General features: G+C 38.8%; 1 protein-coding gene across 1 annotated transcript in view; it reads right to left on the reverse strand.

Moving 5' to 3' along the window:
- Positions 1-896: 896 nt before the first annotated feature.
- The window catches only part of Grm7 (glutamate metabotropic receptor 7), a 769,727-nt gene continuing 749,408 nt past the window's right edge, over positions 897-21,215 (reverse strand). Inside the window, exons 9-10 of the mRNA XM_076841104.1 lie at positions 5,666-5,912; positions 897-967 (exon numbers count right to left, since the gene is read on the reverse strand). Coding sequence (XP_076697219.1) covers positions 897-967; positions 5,666-5,912 — 318 coding nt within the window. The remainder of the gene's footprint in view (positions 968-5,665; positions 5,913-21,215) is intronic.

Raw genomic sequence — 21,215 nt, forward strand, 5'->3', positions numbered from 1 at the left:
TAGTAATGCTATTCTTTGAAGAGCATACATTTGTCAGTGAGATCCTAAAGTAAAATATAGGCATAAATGGGGAATCAATGGACATTCTGAGGTCATTTGATTCACGTGGCCAGTTCACGGATCACATAGGTTGTCATTTCTCCAAGTTCTCAGTTTGAATATGTTGGTACATATGTTGGTAATCTCTGGGTTCGACTAGCATTAAAATTCATCTGTAGACCCATGTAGTTTGTTGGACCCCTCTCTGGCTTCTAAGAGATGATTGCAATGAGTTAAGTTTCTCAGATGCAGAACAATGAGCTACGAATTATCAAGCCCAGCCAGTCGGTCTTTCTTTATTATGTCTTTGCTGCAAAAAAGGAACCAAGGCAGCCTTAGGCTGCTGGTAGGGATCAGCCATTTGTGTTGTCTGAATGCATACAATTCAGGGACCATGTATGTTACTTTGAATATATTTAATAACAATAAACCAGAACAAACATTTCTCTCCCTAGGTTTGTAAACGTCTCCCTTCTTTCCCTGTAAGCATTCCACATTGCCAGAATGTGAAAAACATGCATTTTAAAATGATTTCTCACCACTGGATAAAGTAAAACATGTAGTGGAGTGACCAGCACCCGTTCTCTGCAATGACAAGCTAGTTGCTTAGGAGAGACAAATGTGCACACACTCGTAAACATATTCTTCAGAACATATACCAGGCACGTGACCAATGGCGGCTACTGGCACACAGCTTATTGATACCATCTTTTCAAATGCATATTCTTCCTATAGGTAGACTTATAGGTTGTCATGCACAGTTCTCATGGAAACATGTCTAATTTGCAGTGTAGACAAGAACACATATACAAATAAAAATTAGATTCTTTTCTTACCTTTTGGAAAGCAGTCAAAAGCTATACTGTTGGTGGAATAGTGTACCAAGTGACAGACTTTTGTACACTCTTTCTTACTGGTGGGATACAGTCTACAGGAAAAGTAAATATATAGGTATATATAAAATAAATATGCACACAGATTTTCTTTCCATTATTATTATTAGTTTTCTTACTGCAGAAGAGGCTGCGATAGAGACCATAGATATCAAGTCCCCTCTTTGAGGGGGTTTGGTAGCCTTTTGTAGACCAGTCTGCCACAATTCAGGTACCTCTGAACATGGGAGTATTGGTGCCTCTGGCGTTTACTTTCTTGGGTTGGAACAGCTGAGGGAACCAGCTTCCAAATAACTCATCTATCTGCTCTGAGCATTGTTTGCTTCCTCTGGCCATGCCTCTTGTCTCAGCCTAGCCGGCCACACTGACTATCTGCAATGCTAGTCCAGAGAGATGAAACAAGTAGCGTAATGTCGAGAATGTTAAGATTCCAAACACATGAAGAAGCCAAAACAAAGCAAAGCACTGTGACAAATGAACACAGCACAGGAGTGTGTTCCAGAAGTTTAGAGGCATCGTGGCTTGTGTAGAGTTGGGTACCCACATCCATTTTCCAGCAGCAGAAGAGGTTTCATGTGTGTTTGTGTGTGCTCAAATGCCTCCTCCTAGCCACACTTCTACTCAAGATTTTCAGTTACGTGTTCTCCTTATGGTAAATAGAGAAATGGTAGTGAAAGAAAAGCAATATCAGAATATAGACGCATCTTTAAATTATTTTATATTTGAAATCAAATATAAAATATTTGATTCTTGAAATGGCCTCGCCTCTACAATATGTTCATCTGCTTAATACCATCTTTTATCTAGTATCTGTTCAGCCTCTGTTTCAAGGTCATTTATCAGACCTATATCTCTACTTCCAGGATGGGGTTGTGTCCCGAGCTATCCACCTGCCTTCCATGTCCAGCTTTTTGAAGGCAATCCACAGGCAGCTCAAGTAGTTGAGGTGTTTCCCTGTGCTTTGAGGTGACACTGGCTAGAAAATGGATGGTATCTTACTTAGGTCAAAAGTAGCTTGAGGCCTCTCATTGTTACGTACTGTGATCCTTTACCAAGGAAAGCACAAGACCAGAGGAGAACTCAGAGTACCTTCTGGTTATGACCAGGACAGGTGAAGGAGGAAGGAGACTTCATCCACCCGTCCCTATAGAGCCATGCTCTCTCTTAGTGACATTATCCATCCAACTTGGAAAGGATCCTAGTGGCCATCGGTGAACGACAGACCAAGCACAACCATGTCCTTGTATTTATTTGGCATCATTATGTTCACCATGAACTCACATATGGTAGGTAAATCAGTAGTAGAGAGTACAGGGAAAGATGCCAAAATCAGGAGACAAATGACTTAAGATCCTCAGATTGACGTTCCCTTCTTGGAAAGGAATGTTGAAGAGGGACCATCTTAGATAAATCTAAAAGTATCCAAATCAGTTTAGGCTCTACTGAACCCATCATGACAGAAATCTTACTTGTATAAAAATAAAAATTAAATAAGTAGCCAAGCTACACCCTCCTACCCTCTGAGCTTCCTATTTGTCAGTTGAATGGAGTGACTTGTGGCCCTGGTTTGAATATGTACTGTTAGTGCAAAGATAACAACATTAAATTATATTTTTGTTTCATACCCCAAACTGTTTTTTATTAGAGCATTATATAGAAGTATACATAGTAGTTCAGTTCATTTTGACAAAGTTTTACGTGCATGGAATTTGATTTCAATCTCCATTCTTTGAAGCCAGGGGATTTTTGACTGAAGAAGCAACTTGAGGGAAAACTAACTCCTTGACGAATAATAGACCATCCTAGGGTAGTTTAGGTGACTACCCACATGAAGCCGACAAGCAGGTTCAGGGCCGTGTGGACTGGATGGGTGGCGGGAAGCATGCATGCAGCAGGTGGCAACTGCAGCGATGGAGCAGGGCTGTTCAGAATGCAGACACTCAAGGTTGAAGTACACTGCGACTGAGTGCTTAGAGCAACAGTGAGCAAGAGGGTATTTCTGTTCTGTTATTTACAGCTCATACTGTAAACCTAACTTTCTTCTCAGATACCTTCTCTCAGAAAAGAGAATACAGAATTTTCCCACTGAAGATTTTTTCAAGTGCATGGTCTCTATTTTTGTTTTTAAAAACCACCAAATAATTTCTTTGTCTCCATTACCAAAGTTTAGATATTAGAGGAAAAAAATGAGCTATATATATATTTTTAATATCTTTATTTTTATTTATTTTATTATTATTTATTTTTATGTGGTGCTGAGGGTCGAACCCAGGGACTCACATGTGCAAGGCAAGCGCTCTACCACTGAGCTACACTCCCAGCACGAGCTATATACTTATATACTTATCTTACTTTATGCACTTTTATTTGTACATTTTTGCATTGTTAGAGACTTTCCAGTGAATTGCCATCTAGGATAAACTACTTGTGTTGCATACTGGTTGCTCCTTTTGGAATCATTTTAAATAACTGTTTCTTATCCATCTTGGGTGCATTTCAAATTTTTATTAATTTTTTGATTCCTTTGGATTGGATCTGTCCCAGGTCAGCATCGTAGCTGAAGTTAAGGGAGTCTTCTCCATTAAAGACTCAGACTGAGTGTCCTAGAATGAAATCCTTCCAAGATTAGATACACTAGTTTCTAGAGCTGTGTCCTCCAATACAGCAGCCACAGCCATAAGTGTCTGTTTTCAAGTGAAAACAAAGTAAAATATGAAATGTGTTAGGTGAGTAGTGTATTTCAAGGGCTCTAGGCACCTGTGTTAATGCTGACTGAATTGGATACAAAGGTTCTAGTACATTAATGCCACTATAGCACGTGCCACTGGACAGCTTTAGTGAAACTAAGATCTTTGAGTTTCTCTTGGGGACTTTAGAGGGTTGGGTCATCAGAAACCCCAATGTTTGGAGGTACATGAATCTCCTCCTATGTGGTTCAGAAACATCTAGTCCAAGTTATTATGGTGTTTAAGGGTCATAATATGAAAAGTACTGAAAGAATCTTAAGATATTTTTCAGACTGGTGGTGAGTTAAAGGCTCTACTTGATTTGCTTTTTCTTTGGGAATGTTGGCTCAGTGTAGACACCAGAACAGCATTAAAAAAAAATAAAATAAAATAAAACTTTATCAAGGAAAGAGACAACCAATGAATTCCCAAATGGAATAACTGTTGTGATTGAAATAGATAATGGAATATTTGGATTTCTGAGTAAGATGAGGCCTCTACCTTGGCAGCCTTATTTGAGTTCCGTTTACTCCTGTCTGTAGACAATACAACAAGTAATAATTCGTTTCAAAGCACATTTAACTTAAGCATCTCCCACCAAACATCATTATTATCATAACCACATAACCAGTCAACTGCAGTGTACTTTTAAGCAAAACATTTTGCCTCTTCAGGAATGAAAGAAATTGGCATTTAGTTGATGATATACCATTTGCTAGATGCATAATATTTTTTATCATCTACTTACATCTTATTCCACTTTATATGTAAAGATATTTAATTTTAGAAAAGCACAGTGACTCTCAGAGCCTTGTGACTGTGGAGAGGAGGAACCTGGCTTTGAACTCAGGTATGTCCACACCCAAAAACCTCTTCCTACAACACAGGGAGTGCCACAGTGCTGGACCATCAATGTTTTTTTCTTCTGAGTTGGATACAACAGAACCTACACACTTGTTCTGTTGGTCCCCTATCAGGGAAATTATTTTCCTCTCTCTCGCCTTGTTCCAGATTCTACTCTACTGAGAAGTCAAAGTGAAGCCCAAATGTTGCTTCTAACCTTGCTACTCTCTGTCTACTTACTTTCAAAGTGTTGTACCACTTTTGTTTCACTATTTAGAAGTGGAGACTGGCCAAGACTTGGGTCTTTGTACGGTACCCAGTTGGCCTCTTGAATTTTCTGCTGGGCAGTAAGCATTTTGCCACACTTAGGTCTATCTTAAACCCAGGGAATATCATAAACACTGGAATCTTTCATCCTATATGGAAGGGGCCAAAATATTCTAGGAAATCAAGTCCTAGAACTGAAAGTTTTAATGTAAAATTCACTCGGTACCAGCATAACTAAAGGCTGCTGGGATATCGCAGATATGACACAGTATCTCAAATCTCACATTTCTTCCTTTATTCCAGCCCTAAGGTTTTCTTTTTAAGAGAACAAATCTGTTGTGCAAGGGTGTGGGACATGTTTTCCCCACATAGTGATGCCATTTTTACATGGTGGTGGTCTGGGCCTATGTACTTCAATGAGAATTAGACAATTTTATCCAACATTTTATGTTTTTTTTTTTTTTTTAAAGTCTCTAGGAGACTTGCTTAGTAAAGAGTAACTAATTTTCTTCATATGCATGTACCAGTGGAGAGGAGTCAGGATTCATTCCTAAGATCTTAATCTAATTTTTTTTGTTCTGCTACAATTCATTAGGTATAGACATTTACCTAATAGGAAGTCGTTCCACCAGCAGGAAGGATGCAAGGTGGCACAATCTGAGAGGTGTATTTATGTCAGTTGTAACTAAGAACACCAAGCAAGGGAAAGAGGAGGCTTTGTACTTTTGAAGCAGAACTTCTAAAGGCTTTTTGTCAATGGGGAGTAGAAAGGAAATGGTGGCAGGAATGAGTCAAACTCAGAAGAGCAAAGAGTTAGCATTCACCAGGGCAGCACACACCACATTTTCTAGGGCCTCTTGATGCAGGATGGGAAGATGAAAGAAAGGAATTACTTACTGTTTGGGTCTACGTTTTCACAGAGTTCTGTCTTTGCCTCACCGTTGGGTCTGTCACTGGGTTTGTGTGACAGCCGTGATGACATGGTGGCTGCTGTGACTACCGCCTTGAAGCTTCGCTTCCGTTTCTGGACATTGAGTTCAGGGTGGAAAATGATGATGTACACTTTCGGCATGTATAGCATTCCCAGCGCCACGGACGCACTTAGGTTCATGGAGATTGTAAGCGTGGTAGTTTGTATGTAGAGCTAGGAGACACAACACACAAGGCACTATTACAAATAAAATGACTGCAGAGGGGGTCTGCATACTTGAAGTGGTATCAAGGGTAACTAGGCCTAGGAGGGAAAACATAGCAACCCTCTAGGGCCTTACAAAGGAAGACAGAATGACTGCACATTTATTGGAGGGTTAATGTATATTAACTGATTGGACATCATTGGGTAAGTACAGAAGTGAGCTTGCCTTGAAGAAGTCTTCTATGTGGAAGTTCGTGGAAGTTCGGGGAAGACCTTTAATCAGAGTTAAAGTAATTTTTCTTCAGAATGGCAGGTATTTTATAAAGACATGAAGACCATAGAAATTTCTAATCTGGAGTAAGGAGTGGCTATTGTTAATTTCACCTGTGCAGAAATTGCAGAAATTCTGGGAACTTATTTGAAAAATGTTTGTTAATAAATGCCCTTTTTTTTTGGTATCATTTTAATAATACTGCACCTTCAGCATCCCTACAAAGTACTGAGTAAAGTTTTTCTGGAAAGTAAGACCTTCTTGCCTAAGTCACAAAAGACTAAGGTCAAGGGACCAAGACATACGGATCCTGGCTTGTCTACTCTACATTGTCCAATTGCTAATAGAATGAAGAAAACTCATTCTACCATTATGTTATCTGTAGTTTGGATGGTGCCCTGTGCTTGTCCTTGTCGCCTTTTGCTTCCTCAAGAAATCAGCGGATCTACCACTCACCTGATGTGTGAAGTCATTGTCTTGGCTATACATTTGAAAGAGGTTAGCTGAAGGATGTGGAAAGTTGGACAGTCAACACAGGAAAGGCCACTGACAACTTACGTTGGCCCAGTGTGTTTACAGTGTGCACTACCATGACCTAGGACCCCTCATGTGATGATGAGGTGTGTGCTTCGCATGTTTCTAAATGCTAGGCTAAATCCAAGCATCACCTCTTAAAGTTGGTAGAAAGAAGAATTCCATGACAATGGATTTGCCTGTGGTGTCCCACAGCTAGGCTGACTGCCATATTGACATAAATTCCTATTCTTATTGGAGTCTACATGGTATGTACTGGACTATTTTTTCAGACAAAATTTTCACCATTCTCCACCTCTCTGTCCCCTCTACTGGCAACTCTACCTTTCCAAGGCTCTATCCCTGGGGGCTGTCTTTCAGACCTTGAATGCCTTGTGCTCATTCAGCCAGGAAATCTTTGTATATGCCTTTTTAGAAATTCTTCTTTTCCTCTGTGTGGAATGATTCTCCATCCTAAGCCGCCCTCACCCACAGCTTCAAATCCTGACTTGATTACTTACACACTCTCAAATGACTATTGTCTTTCCATCCTTGGTCTCAGTTTGTAATTACATATACTCTCTACCATGATTATTTGACTAACCATCTCTGCAACTAGGCCTTAGGGTCTAGGAAGATGGTCTTTCTCTGGAGTGCATTGGAGTGCATTGCTTATATCTGTGTTGCAGGCAAATATTAGATTCTTGATAAATAGGATAGATGGTTTCATTTGTTTGACCACCAAGGTATAGGAAGGAGAAAGGTGTCAAACAGCCTTTCTTTAAATAACGGGAATATTTCCATCAGCACTACTAACTGCCTGGATATCTCTGATGTTAATTCTTCAAATTGAGGCCCCTGTTTAAAAAAAAAAAAAAAATCAAGAGAGACTTTGCCTTCTCATCTGGAAGGAGTGAAGTTTTTTCACAAAGGAGAATTTGAATTTGTATGTCTCTGAACAGTGAAAAGGATCTGCCAGCTGCTGACTCTATAATACATAATGAATATAAAACAGAAAGACAAAACAATGTTGAATTAATGATCCTTTGAGTTTTTAATTAGACCATTTTTTTTTGTAGCTCATCTTTTCCTACTGGAATATCTTTAGATTTTGCATGTCATTCCATACTGCTAGCCTGCACTATTCAAAAAAGGCTCCTCATGGGCACAGAGCTCTATGGATCTAGACCATGGTGCCAGCTTTCTTCATGGGGCTTTGAGATAAACACACATACGTATACATACATATATATTAAATTGTGCAGTCTCTGGTAACACTTGAGAAATGTCACGGGCCACATTTTATCCCTGTTCCCAGCCCGCAGGTTCTCCTTATGCAGCAGGGAGGAGGAGAATAAGGAGTCTATAGAGACAGTCCTGCTGAATTCGGTTAACTTTTACTAGTCCTATAACATTTATCCTCAGCTTTCATGTCTGTAAAATGAGAATACTAGTATCTCACAATGTTCACATATTTTTTTATGTGGTTCTTAGGTTTGAACCCAGTGCCTCACACATGCTAGGCAAGTGCTCTACCACTAAGCTACAACCCTGGCCCGCCTATATCCTTTTTTAAACAAAGTTTCTAGGCCCGGATTTACCCTTTCTCTGGGTATCACCTTTGCTTATCTGTCCTGCTCAATATATCAGCTAAAGCTTTTCCCATCTTCCCTTTTTCCAAGTTATAGCTCAAAAAACACTCACCTTGCTCTGCTTAGAGCATGGTCAGTGGTGGCATATGCTTTCAGAGTGCAAAGGTCCTTCTGATGGGATTTACATGTTAGAAAGTAATTTGAGCATCACAGAAAGTTCATGCTACAACTGTGTGATTTCTTCAAGAAACTGTACACAAACAGTAGGCTGCATCTCTCTTTGTCAGTACACAAGACCCACACTTGCCCATGTTCCAAACATCTGCTGGCTACCCGCTTCCAGAGTCACTGACAACCAGCAGTTCTTTTGGAATCAACTTCCTTGTGCAAATGATAGGCCATTGAGTGCAATAGTAAGTATTTATTAACATGTCCCTAGCACAATTTTCCCTATCAGTACTCAGTCTTTTGTGACATAAATGTGCACGGCATGGTGAGTGTTCTAGGATATGGGTGTCAAGTTATAACACAACTGACTACATGATAAACACCATGTCAGTATTAAATTCTGGTTAATGAAAAAGTTATACACTTGAAAGAAGTATTAGGTCTGATAAACATCTTTAGCATTTACTATTATTTCGAGAAAAGCCATCATTCACAGTTCATTGTAGTGGTAGTTTTCCTATTGCTTGTGCTGCAACTCTCTATTTCCTCATTACCAGAGTGAAGATAATAATGCCAATGGGTTCTAAAAAGGTGACCACCATAAAAAATACAGGACAGTGCCCAGCATATTAGCAACCACTCAATAAAGGATGTTAGTATCATTTATTGGCTGTAACAAAAAATATGTTACATCAACACTGTTCTTTTTTCATAGTCTTAATACATCTTGAAATGATTGTCTTTCTTACAGAATCCACTGAATAATGGCATGTGTTAGAGAGGAAAATCTCATTAAGTTTGTTGTATTTTGTTGTTGGAAAGTATTATCAAACCCCTATTTCATCTGTCATTGACTATTTCATGAGAAATAACCAATTTTGTATGTTCCCAGGTGACAGTTGAGAATTGGGACAAGAAAGCTTTAATGGAGACTTTTAGGTTGGATGGGAGAAGTTTCGTAATTCTCACAACACCCCAGAGTCTGTGTAATAAAAATGAAAAATGTGCCTGATGTGACAGTAGAGAGGAAGGGTGTGTTATTATCTGAATTTGAAATATTGATGTGACTAAACCAAAATGAATGTTCCTGTACCAAAGACCAGTACTTGCTAACTTTTCCACCTGTAACCCCTGCTTTTTAATTGAAGTGGCCATGGCTGGGAAGGGACAGAATGTTTGCAGTCAGGTTTCCCAGAGGTCACCACCATACTGAGGGATTTTTTTGTGGGTAAGAAATAATAGAACGATCCAGTATGTTAATGGAGGAAACACTGCTTCCCCCGATTCCCTGGGGGTCAAGGAATTTGTATTTTCTATTCGGATAGTTTAAAGAAAGGGTTTTTTGTTTGTTTTGTTTTTTGATTATTAGAATTGATTTTTGAGTCTTGGCCTTAGACTACTGGTGGGTGATTTGGGGCAAGTTACTTCAGGACTGGTTAATAATGAGTGAGACAAAATTCAAATCAGATTGTTACCAGAGTGCCGGATATAAAATCTTCCTCTTTCTACCTCTACCATGGAGACTTTCCTAGTGATTTGAAGATAAAAGGAGATCATGTGTGCAAAGTAGTCAGCATAATATGGCATATGGTGGTGGTTAGGAATTCCAACTGTCATTATTAGACAGCTTTATAGTCTGTAGAAATGCTTCATGCTGTTCTATTTAGACCTCCAATCTTTAAATAGATGTTAGACAGATAGATATAGATAATGTAGTTACAGAAATGCACACCACACACCAAATAGTCTGGGGTAGGCTATTCATTGAATCATAAACAACAGAGAAAACTAGATGATTACTGAACAAGACCTAGTTTTACGTGTTTTGTATTTGTCATTGAATGGCTGTAGGCAGACACGGTAGTAAGTCTATATGCAATTGCATTATTTATTTGACGTAAGGCAAGTGCTCCAGGTGAATACAAATCAGTTTCTGGAGCATGAGATAAGTGATTTTGTTCATGCTCGAAATCAGCTACATCTCAGAAGTTTGCTCTGCTGACCGGAAACCTGATGCTGTCTTTTCCAACATAGTGTCACCAGAGGGATGCTGTCATTGCAATTGAGCACATCCTCGGGAAGGCTTAGTCTTGATGGCCAAGTCTTGCAGAAAAGCCACTTCTGATTCCAAGCACAGTCCCCCCACATACTGTTTGAGAGAATTTCTGACCCCTTATCCTTGATGTCAAAAATATTTTCCCCTTCCAGTTGTCAAGGAGGAGCTCTGACAATATTGGCTAGATAAAAGAACACTGTTGGCTCTGTTGCATGATCTAAAAGGTTATTTACCACTCCTGCTGGTTTGAGAGCTGAAAAATTGTTAGGGCTTTTGCCATACAATGGCAAAGCACTTTACCCATAGTCAGCCTGGAGAGAGAGACTTGTGCCAGATTCAGCTCCCTTTAAATCTCCAGCCATGTTCATCCAGACTGAACCTGAAAGTCTTTTTGCAGGAGATTAGAAATGTGAAAATTCTGGTTTGTAACCTCACTGGGGTCCATCTTGAGTAAGAAAGAAAGATATTCTGTGTTTTTTTTTTCATTTTTTCATCTCAACCAGTGGGTTTAAGAAAATGAAATCTGAGCTTAAAGTATTCAGCTTCTAAGGACACAACAAATTATTCCATTTTTATAACTGAAAAGCTGTCAAACCTTGCCAACCTTGATCCCCGTTATTGTTAAGGTAAACATAATCAAATGACAATAGCTGAATGATGGGTTAAAACAACAGCCCTTAGTATTTATTAGGCATATTCCATGTGCTTTAAATTAAACTTGTTCAACGTGTTTATTATAACTAGCCCCAGGAGTGTTACTGACTAGAAAACCATGTTAGGTTCTCATAAAAGCAAAGTGTGCAAAGCAAAGCCAATGATAAGAGCTTTTGGATGGACTTGGGCAGTGTAGATCATCAGGATCACACCCCTGCCCTTGAGTGCTTATCGGTTCTAGGTGTGATTTTTGGGTGCCTTCCTCTGTTCTTCTTGGGCCGTTGCTTCCATTTGACCACGGAGTGCTGATAGATTCCTTCTTGCCCTTCCTTCCCTGTGTGCATCTTTACTTTCCTGCATGTCTAAAAGTGCCTGGGTGGTGATGTAAGGCAGGGCCCCCAGCTGCTGCCTGCGTCAGTAGTTAACATGCTACATGGTGTCCCTGGCTAATGGGTAAAGCAGTGGGGTAGATAAAATCTAGCTGTGCTGAATTGCCTACCTAAAGGTGAATCTGTGTGCTCCAAATCTGTCAGTAAAAGGTACTCAGCTATGTGTAGGGGCTGATGCCCCAAAGGAACAAATAAATAAAATAAGACTTCCCTGGTCATTCAGTTTATGCCTCTATATAGAAGAACAGTGAGGACTCTCAGATGGAGCACAGAATGGACATCCATCCTAATGAGAGGGATACCATGAGAAGGAGTGAGCTTGAGCCACACAGTAGTGGCTGCATGATCTGTGTTTGATCTTGCCTTCCACAGCCTCAGTGAGCTTGCAGAATGTCCTGAGGAGGAAGTTTATCACCTTTTGTATGGATCACCGTCCTATCCAACCCATAGACTGGTAAAGAAGGTGCCTCTCTGCTAATATTTGTCTTCTCAGGAACTGTCAGCTCCTTTTTCATATGTGGGCTTCCATCATATTTTGTACTTCATGTTCAGTCTTTTTTGCAGTTGACTAAGATTATTTGAATAATATTTTAGACTGTTCCATTCTCTTCCTGCTGCCCCCATCCTGGTCTTAAATATATATTCATCCAGTTAATAACCCTGTAGCACAAATAACAGTGGCTTTCATGTTCAAGTTTTAGTTGTTGTTCTCCTCCTCCTACATCCTGGTGCTTGGATGTTATATGAGAATTCCAGCTAGCTTCCCTACATCCGTTGTTGTCTCTCTCTAAGCAGTTTTTCAGACAGCCACCTGAGCAATCTTTATAGAAACTTCAAATCAGATCAGGTTGTGGGATCTCTCCCCAGATTCCACACTGCCTCACAGCATCTGATTTGGCTACACTGCCGGCTTCCTAACTAGTGTCTCTGAAATACGGTGCATGTGGTGTTCTTGGGTGCCCTGCATTCATTCTAACAAAGGTATTTAATGCATGCAGTTCTCTTTCAAGTTCAACCTCCATGCCTTAATATCCTTCTACTAAATTGATTTTTTTTCCTGTGAAAAAAAGAGTAATTTTCAGATAGTAATGGAATCATTGATCTCAACTCCCCTCTTTCTTGATGGCAGACATACACCTACCTATCAATAAGAACAATTTCCAAAAGTATTTCTGAATGAACAAGGATAATGATTTTTAAAAGAAAGAATTGCAAAGGAAGTCAATGTTTTAGGGGTACATTTTGGTTCCTAAAGTGCACACACTCAGAATATATTAAAGAGCGTACGTGACCCATTAAGGAATATAGTCATCCCTGGCAAAGCTTAGATGAAAGTGGAAGTTTTGTGACTCTAATGCTCATTCTGCTACACTGATATTCACTTTCAACTAAAAAGCCTATTTAATAAAAGAGTACATTATAGACTTGTTTAATTTTTCATTCTCTGAGGCTTTAATTGCCAGTGCTTAGAAAAACAAACAGCTCTAAGTAGTTCTAAGGGAACAGACAGCACATTTATGTGCTTATATTTTTACGTTCATTTTCCCCGCTAAGAAATGTGAGCAAACATTTTCTGCCGAAAGTTGAAATTTGGTTGGATTTCCTTGCCAAATCCAGATTCTTGTCATGGCAATTCAGGATTTCTGTCTTTCTCTCCGACTGTCTGCACTCTCACATCCAGGCCCACATCACAAATGATCAAAAGATGAGCAGACAGGAAAAGGAAAGAATAAAAAAGAATGAAGAAAAGTGAATTTTACAATGTACTAAATATTAATCTATTAAAATGGATTTCTATTAAATGTAAAAAAAAAATAATGCACAGATGGAATGTACAAACGATCTGCAGATGAGTAGGTAATGGTGTCTGATGGTTCTGTTTGCTTGCACAATGGTTATGATATGCAACAGAGGAAGGGCAGAACACAGAAACTGGACAGACAGACAGGGAGGGTGAAAGCCATGTCAAGTTGACATTGAATGACCCAGGATCTTTATTATTTTCTTGGTTGTGCTGGGACAAGACTTTTCTCCCCTCCATTTAATTATCGTGTGTGTGTAGTGGAATAAAAACAGAGGACTTTGAGCATTTCCAAAGCAGAGTGTATGCATCATAAAGCATAAAGGACTTGTGCTGACAGAAGCCCCAGTGTTGTACCAGAAGGTTCTGGTATCTTTTTTTTTTTTTTTAATTTGTTTTAATTTGTTACACATGACAGTACAATGACCTTGACATATCATACATTTGAATCAGATGGGAAATAATATCTCATTTTTCTGAGTATACAGGTTGCAGAATCATTTGTCATGCATTCACATATATACACACAGTAATAATCCTTATCTCCCCAAACCCTCCCCTCCCTTCTATCTAGAGTAATGCTCTTTTTTTTTCTCACATCTTCTTACATGTATTTTGTATAACAATGAGGGTCTCTTTCCACCTTCCATGCATTTTCCTTTCTCCCTCACTTTCCCCACAATGTACAGGTAATCTTCTTCCCATGTTCTTCCTCTCTCCCCCATTTTGAGTCTCACCTCCCTTATATCAGAGAAGACATTTGTTTTTTTGGGATTGGCTGACTTCACTTAGCATAATCTGCTCTAATGCCATCCATTTCCCTGCAAATGCCATGATCATATTATTTTTTATTGCTGAGTAATACTCCATTGTGTATATATGCCACATTTTTTTTTTAATCTATTCATCATTGAAGGGCATCTAGGTTGGTTCCACAATCTAGCTATTGTGAATTGTGCTGCTATAAACATTGATGTGTCTGTGTCCCTGTAGTATGCTGTTTTTCAGTCTTTTGGGTATAGTCCAAGAAAAGGAATAGCTGGATCAAATGGTGGTTCCATTCCCAGCTTTCCAATGGATCTGTATAATGAAATACCCATGCCAGAGACACCCTGGAAAGGTGAGAGATAAGGAAAAAATGAGATTTATTCCCCAGGGATAAAAAGGGAAGCACTCTTGGGATGACCTGGGATGACCTTAAATTGGAAAGAACAAACAAAAACTTGAGTCAAGGATTTGAAGGAATTAGTTGACCAAGGGAGGTGACTCAGCTTGGTCTGGACATGCATCAGTAAGCATGTTTTACAAAGTTTGGCGGGCTAGTTGTATAGGGTGTTGTTGCTCCTTCTACTATTAAGCAGTAGCAAAGACCTCATATCTATTAGATTGCTGCATTTTGCCTAGCCATCTCCTTGCAAAATTCTTCATTGGCAACCTTCCATAAACAGGTATTGACCTCCATTTAGCACAGCTTTACACATATTAGCCCAATCTGCTGGCGTCATGTTCAAGTTGTTAATGGATTTGACCAAGCTTACAGTGATACAGTGAAGGGTGCTTGAGGACCATAGGTTGTTACAGCCTCTTTTAGCTGTTTCACTGTTTTGAAATTTAAAGCATGGTAAATTCGCTGCCCTCCTACCTCAAATACAGGGCATGTTAATACTTGAGATCCTGTCTCAGGATCCCAACTACCAACTGCGGGGGTTGGGATGGAGGTGGTGCTGTTGATTGGACACTTATGCCCTCTGGTGATAGAAAGGTGTTAGTAGCGGTCTCCTGTTGTAACTTTTCCCCTGATGGCTTTTTCTACTCTAAACTTCCTTCCTCTGAGTAGCTCGAAAGACCTTCTCTTTTACTTGAATCTTTTCCTCTTTCTGACTAACTTGAGAGACCTTCTCTTTTACTTGAATCAATATGTCTTCTCCTTCCTCTGCCTTTGTCTGAATTGAAGGCTTTGGACTAAGCAAACCAGATATGAACGTCCACAATGGCAATGTGCCAACTGGCAGAGTTCCTGGGCTGTTCTTTTCTATTCTTTTTAAATCTTCACCATGATGGTTCCGTTGTGATATACTTAACAACTTCTCCTTAAAAAGCCATGGGCTACATTTTTGTATTGTATCAACGTATGCCCTGACTGCTCTTTGCTCTTGATTTTACTGGGATGTCTCCTTCCTCTAACAATTTACTTAACACTCTTCCGGTTTGTTTTTTACTAATTTCTGATCCCGTATTTCTACTATAATACAACCCAACAAGATGACACCAAAGAAAACCGAGACAGAATGAAACAACAAAAATTCATTATAGCCTTTCTATCCTCCTGACATGTGCATCCATCCTTTCTCCCTATCTGTTCCTCAGACGTAGTTTTTCCTCAGATGTGAGTGGTTTTTAATCAAAATTTGATTACATTTTGTATGTATGTGGTGTGAACATGAAATCACTGGACTATTCTAAGGTTGAGTTTTTGTTACTTAATTGTTGTGGGAATTAGGAAACATTTATTTCTAAAGTCTTGTATACTCATTGATTGACTTGTCTCCACTAGGAACCTCAGAATGTCTCCTTCCTTTCTCAAGCCAATATTTGTTTCCTTTTTGATTAAAATCTATGGTCTCCATGTGTTGTGAAGTATCCCACAAAATCTCCTGTGTTGATCCCAAAATATTCAGGGATGAAATGACTAGATTTTGAAAGTCATAAACTGATCAAGCAGATTAATTCACTTAATGAGTATTAATCATTTAAATGGACTAGACTGGTTGCTAACTTGAAGCAGGTGGGTTATGGCTAGAAGAAGTAGGTCACTGGGGGGTACCCTGGTGCCTGTATTGCTCTCACTGTCTGCTTCTTGGCTACAAAGAGGTGAGCAACTTTACACTGCCCTTCCCCGCCCCTCTGCCATGATGTTTTCCCTCACTGGGGGCTCAGAGCAGTGGACTGAATGTGTAAAACTATGAACCCAAAATAAATTTTTCCTCCTTCAAGGTGTTTTGTTAGGTTTTCATCTAAAAACCTAATATACTATATATATATATATATATCATGCCCCAAATTTAGGAAAGGCATGTCATCTTTTGAAACAGCATACCAATGATGTTTAAATTTGATAAGCAATTATATACCAGTTATCTGAATAGCATTATAAACAACTATTCATTCTAAAATTATTTAGTACTGTAAAGACACAGCACCAGCAATGTGTTGTGGGTATTGAGCTGCATCATCCAGAGGGATTCTACCTTTCTTCAGAACTGAGAGGTTTGATCCTGCAGATGCTATGAAGGTATCAGCTGGTAGCCCTCTGCTGACCCTCTTTGAGAATTGTGTTGGGTGCAGACTCATCTTGTCTAAGATGATTTTCCCTTTCCATGGCACACTGCCAGTAATCGCTGGAAAATGCTGGAACAAATATATAATGATCCAGTTTTTTGCTCCAGGTGGGGACAGCGCCAGAACTCCCCAGAGGGTAGCAGCTGGTCCCTATTATAGCCCAACTTTTCCATCCAACCAGTGGCCACTCATGACTGGTGATACTGAGCAAATTTCTTGCCATTGCTAGGACCTTTTGTCGTGATGGAGCTGTTTAAATCATTGGCCTATTTTTTTAATCCTTTTGTTGAAATTGGAGAATTTTGCATTCTGGACACAGATCTGATACATGGTTTACAAAGATTGCTGGATTCTTTTCATTATCTTTGGCAGGGCCAAATTTCTAATTATGATAAAATCTGAGTTATCAATGGTACCTAAGAAATCTTTGCTAACCCAAGATCATGGATTTTTCTCTTGTCTAGAAATTTTGTGGTTTTAGATTTCATGTCCAGATTTACAATCAATTTTATATTGGTATGATAGAGAGGTGTGGATCTGTGTTTATTTTTTGGAAGTGTATGTGATTTCAGCACCATGTATTCACAGAGCTGTCATTTCTCTACTGTCCTTTTGCATTTTGGTCAGCAATAGTTGTCCATATATTTGTGGGATCATTTCTGGATTTTTTTATTCCATTGATCTATTTGTCTTGATACTTAGTGCCCTGCTCTTTTGATTATAATAGCATCATAATATGTCCTAAAATCAGATGGTATGAGAACTCCAACCTTGTTCTTCTTTACTTTTTTTCCAGGGTTATCTTAATTGGGTCCTCTGCATTTTCTATATGAATTTTAGAATAATCTTGTCTGATTCTATAGGACAAGTGTTGGTGTGAATTAAGGTATTAAATATTGAGCTTGCCAATTCATCAATAAGGCACCTCCCTCTGATTGTTTTGGTCCACTTTGTAAAAAATAATAATTTTACATAGTTTTGGGGTATCATGTGATGTATATATTCAGTATATAATGATGAACTAAGTGGAATTACCATTTCCTTAGACATTCATCCTTTGAGAACATCTGAATTCCTTTTAGTAAATATATAATAAACGTTTTTAACTCTTCCTATATAAGGGATTTCTTTCAGCAGAGTTTCATAGTTTTCCATATATAATCCTATTGTAAGACACTGGATTCTTGGGAAGCTCCCATGCAAAACTTCAGGTTAAAATAGGAGCACTTCATGGGTGGTACTGTTGTCACCTTGTGTACCCATTCGGGGGACGCACAGTGCCAGGCTGGCCTGCTGCTAGCAATGCTCAGTTTGCAAAGGAAAAGCGTAAAGCTTGTTTATTTAATGTGATTTTTCTAGTCTCTCTGTAAGTAGAACTTCAGTTTCCTCTAGAGGTAAGAAGAAAGCAGAGGTCACTGTCCCCTCAGTCCCCTGGAGTGACTGGGAGACATCTGCCTGGTCCCAGTACCTAGCCCAGGTGACTGTCGTCTTGGTATCAGGGCTTCCTGTGGAGGGAACCTGAGATGAGCTCCCAAGGGATTAAAGTGAGGAAAACAAAGTCCTTGCCCTTCTAATTCTGTCAGTGAGCTCTTATCACCATGGAGCCAGATTGCTTCTTCGGTTTGGGTAAGTTTTATAGGTTTATAAGCTATCTGTTTTATAGGTACTGAGTCAACATTAAACAAAAACAGGTGCTTCACTTACACAATGGTGCGTATTACCTGTGAACAGATGGAGCTTCCAATAGGTGATTGCTTTCTTTCCTTACAGGGCGTATTTTATTCACTGTGAAAAGAATCTTTATTTATTGAGAGTTTACCATGTGTTGGTCTTGGTGCTGTGGAGTTCTACATATTTTGTGCTTGCAGACTGTTTTAAAGTGACCACATATGTCTTGAAATGGTCATGGTGCCCATGCCTTAATTAAATGGATACCCAGTTTGGTTAGTTTGGCATGTCACATTGTGGTGAAGCATATTTCTGTAAAAAACAACATGTCATCTATCTTGCATCTGGGAGGTATTATAGGATGTGTGCTTGTTTTATTTTGCAAAAAAAAGTATGCCAGTTTTACTTATTATAGTTACCAAACTGCCTTTGATGGAGGAATAGGATGTTAGGAATATTTCTTTGCATCCATGAAAACCCAAGTATACAGATGTACTGCAAATAATAAATAGCAATATTCATTTGTGCTCCCGGGGAAGAGGGCCAAGATTCGGCCAGCCACAGCTACTGTCCACCTCACTGGTCTCGAATCAGGTAGTCTTAGAGGAAGGCAGGGAGAAAGAAAGAGGAGCAAATCAGACCAAAGAGTATTTCAGTTATTGAGTCCAGGTACAGGAATTACTTTTCCCCCTTTTGAAAGTTGGCCTTGTAGAAATCTTGAAGACTTAAGTTTTGCCAAAAATGCAGTTGATAGCAAATACTGTCAACCTTGCATTCATGTGAAATGTGTTTACCTTCCAAAAACTTTTGTCCCTTGTTTTCATTAAAAAACATAGTAAGAGTAAAGTGGACATGCGTGTCCAACAAAAATATGAATGAGAAGAACTCAAAGACTCAAAACAAATATAGGTGATTTTATAGTAAATATTTGATGATGTAATAATCTTTGTTTTCCATTCTGTTGTCTACACTATAGAAAAAAAAAATATGGATGTTCCTAGGATATATTGGTATTTACAGAATCATTCTTCTCCCCCTGCCAAAAAGAAAAAAATTTTGTCTTAAATAAACTACTGCCAGATAATTGCCACCATATTAATGTATACTTAACACCTATTCCTTGCATAGTAATCCTCCGTCAAAGGCAGTTTAGTAATTAATAATAGTGGATACTTTTTTGAAAAAATTTCACGTAATGGTCATATCCCACTTTTTTGCAAAGCAAAACAAAAAAAAAAACCCAAAACCTTGCCCTAAAATCTGCAATGATTATGCGGAGAAGTATAGTATATGACGTTTTCCACTGAGGGCATTATTTACTAGCTGTGTACCAAGCTCTATGTAATAGTAAAGAATTGATGGGGTGAATCTCACACATCTCTGCTGAGGGGAACTCTTGCTGCAGCTGGGTTTCATTAAGTGTCACACAGTGAATGAGTTGTCAAGATAGGATGAAGCAAGCTAAAAATGATTGCCAATTGTTATTTAGCCAAAAGGCTACTGAATAATGACAGTGGAACCAGTCTTTACTTTGCCCAAATAATAGTATTTAAGCTTCACACATTTTCTCTCCTCAACTTCTTACAATATATTCTCTACTCAAAAGGTATATGGGGGCTGTAGGTCAGTGGCAGAGCACTTGCTTCCCATGTGTGAGGCAGTGGGTTTGATCCTCAGCACCATAGTAAAAAAAAAAAAAAAAAAAAAAAAAGGCATGCTGATTACCTACAAAAAAAGAGATACAGTAAGCACTTAATTGGTGTCTTAACACTGTATTCTCCAACTTCATTAGAAAATTATTGAACTTGGCTTATAAAATTCACTGTGAGATCCAGCAAGGCTTGATATATTATATTCATTTGGATTTTAGAATGTAGTTTATGTGGTTGTTTACTAATGCAAGTAATAATAATGGTCATGTTGTACTTATTAGCAACAGTGAATGGGAATTCCCTTCCCAGCTCCATTGGTAGGAGATGATGCCCATATTATGTGTGGTCATCCTTCAGTTGATAGGGATATACTCTACTATTTTAAGGCATAGTCTGAAAGTCTCAATTATTTTGTCTGTTTTTCTTCTTGACATTTCTTTTCCCCTAAATGCTATTTACTTTTTGAATGACATTTCTGAAATCGGTAGTTCTTTCATTCAGAGGCATCAAGTAGCTTGACACAGAAATATAAGTGAATGCTTATGTTCACAGATGGAGTTTAACGTCTCTGCTTGGTTTTGTGTCATTTTGTATATTCTAAACAATATACATTTAATAACATGCACGTGTGTCCATACCAATTTAGGGTGTGTCTCTCTCTTTCTACCCCAAATAATAATTTCAAAACAGAGCTTTTAATTTAAGGATGGGATAAAAACTGCATCTAAAGTGAACACAAGGGACCCACCAAATGGTAAGAGTTCAGGTTGCTATCATAGGTTAAGGAGAGGGTTAGGTGCCTTTCAGTTGCTGTTTTAATCCTGTGGGGGAAACGTGATGATTCTCAGATGATGGGTTTTGAAAAATAAAGATTCTTTATATAGCTTGTAAGATCTTACACATGGTTTCTTTATAAAGAAACCATGAAAATGGATGCATTTATTTTTTTCCACAAATCCAGAATTTCTGAAGAGGCCAGTGATGAACAGATTTCTATTCAGGGTGAGAAAGTTGTCTCTGCAGTTAGAAGCCATATGGTACTTTGGGTAAAACACAAGTTCATTTATGATATTTTTTAAAAAAAATTTTTAGTGTCTAACTAGGCTACTCCTAGGTCCCACCTACCACCTAATGGCATCCATTAAGGATGGCCAATATAGTGGATTCAATTCTGTCCCCCTCAAAACATGTATATCCTGAATCCTTGTT

This window comes from Callospermophilus lateralis, chromosome 20, assembly GCF_048772815.1.
Source record: "Callospermophilus lateralis isolate mCalLat2 chromosome 20, mCalLat2.hap1, whole genome shotgun sequence".
Taxonomy (NCBI): Eukaryota; Metazoa; Chordata; class Mammalia; order Rodentia; family Sciuridae; genus Callospermophilus; species Callospermophilus lateralis.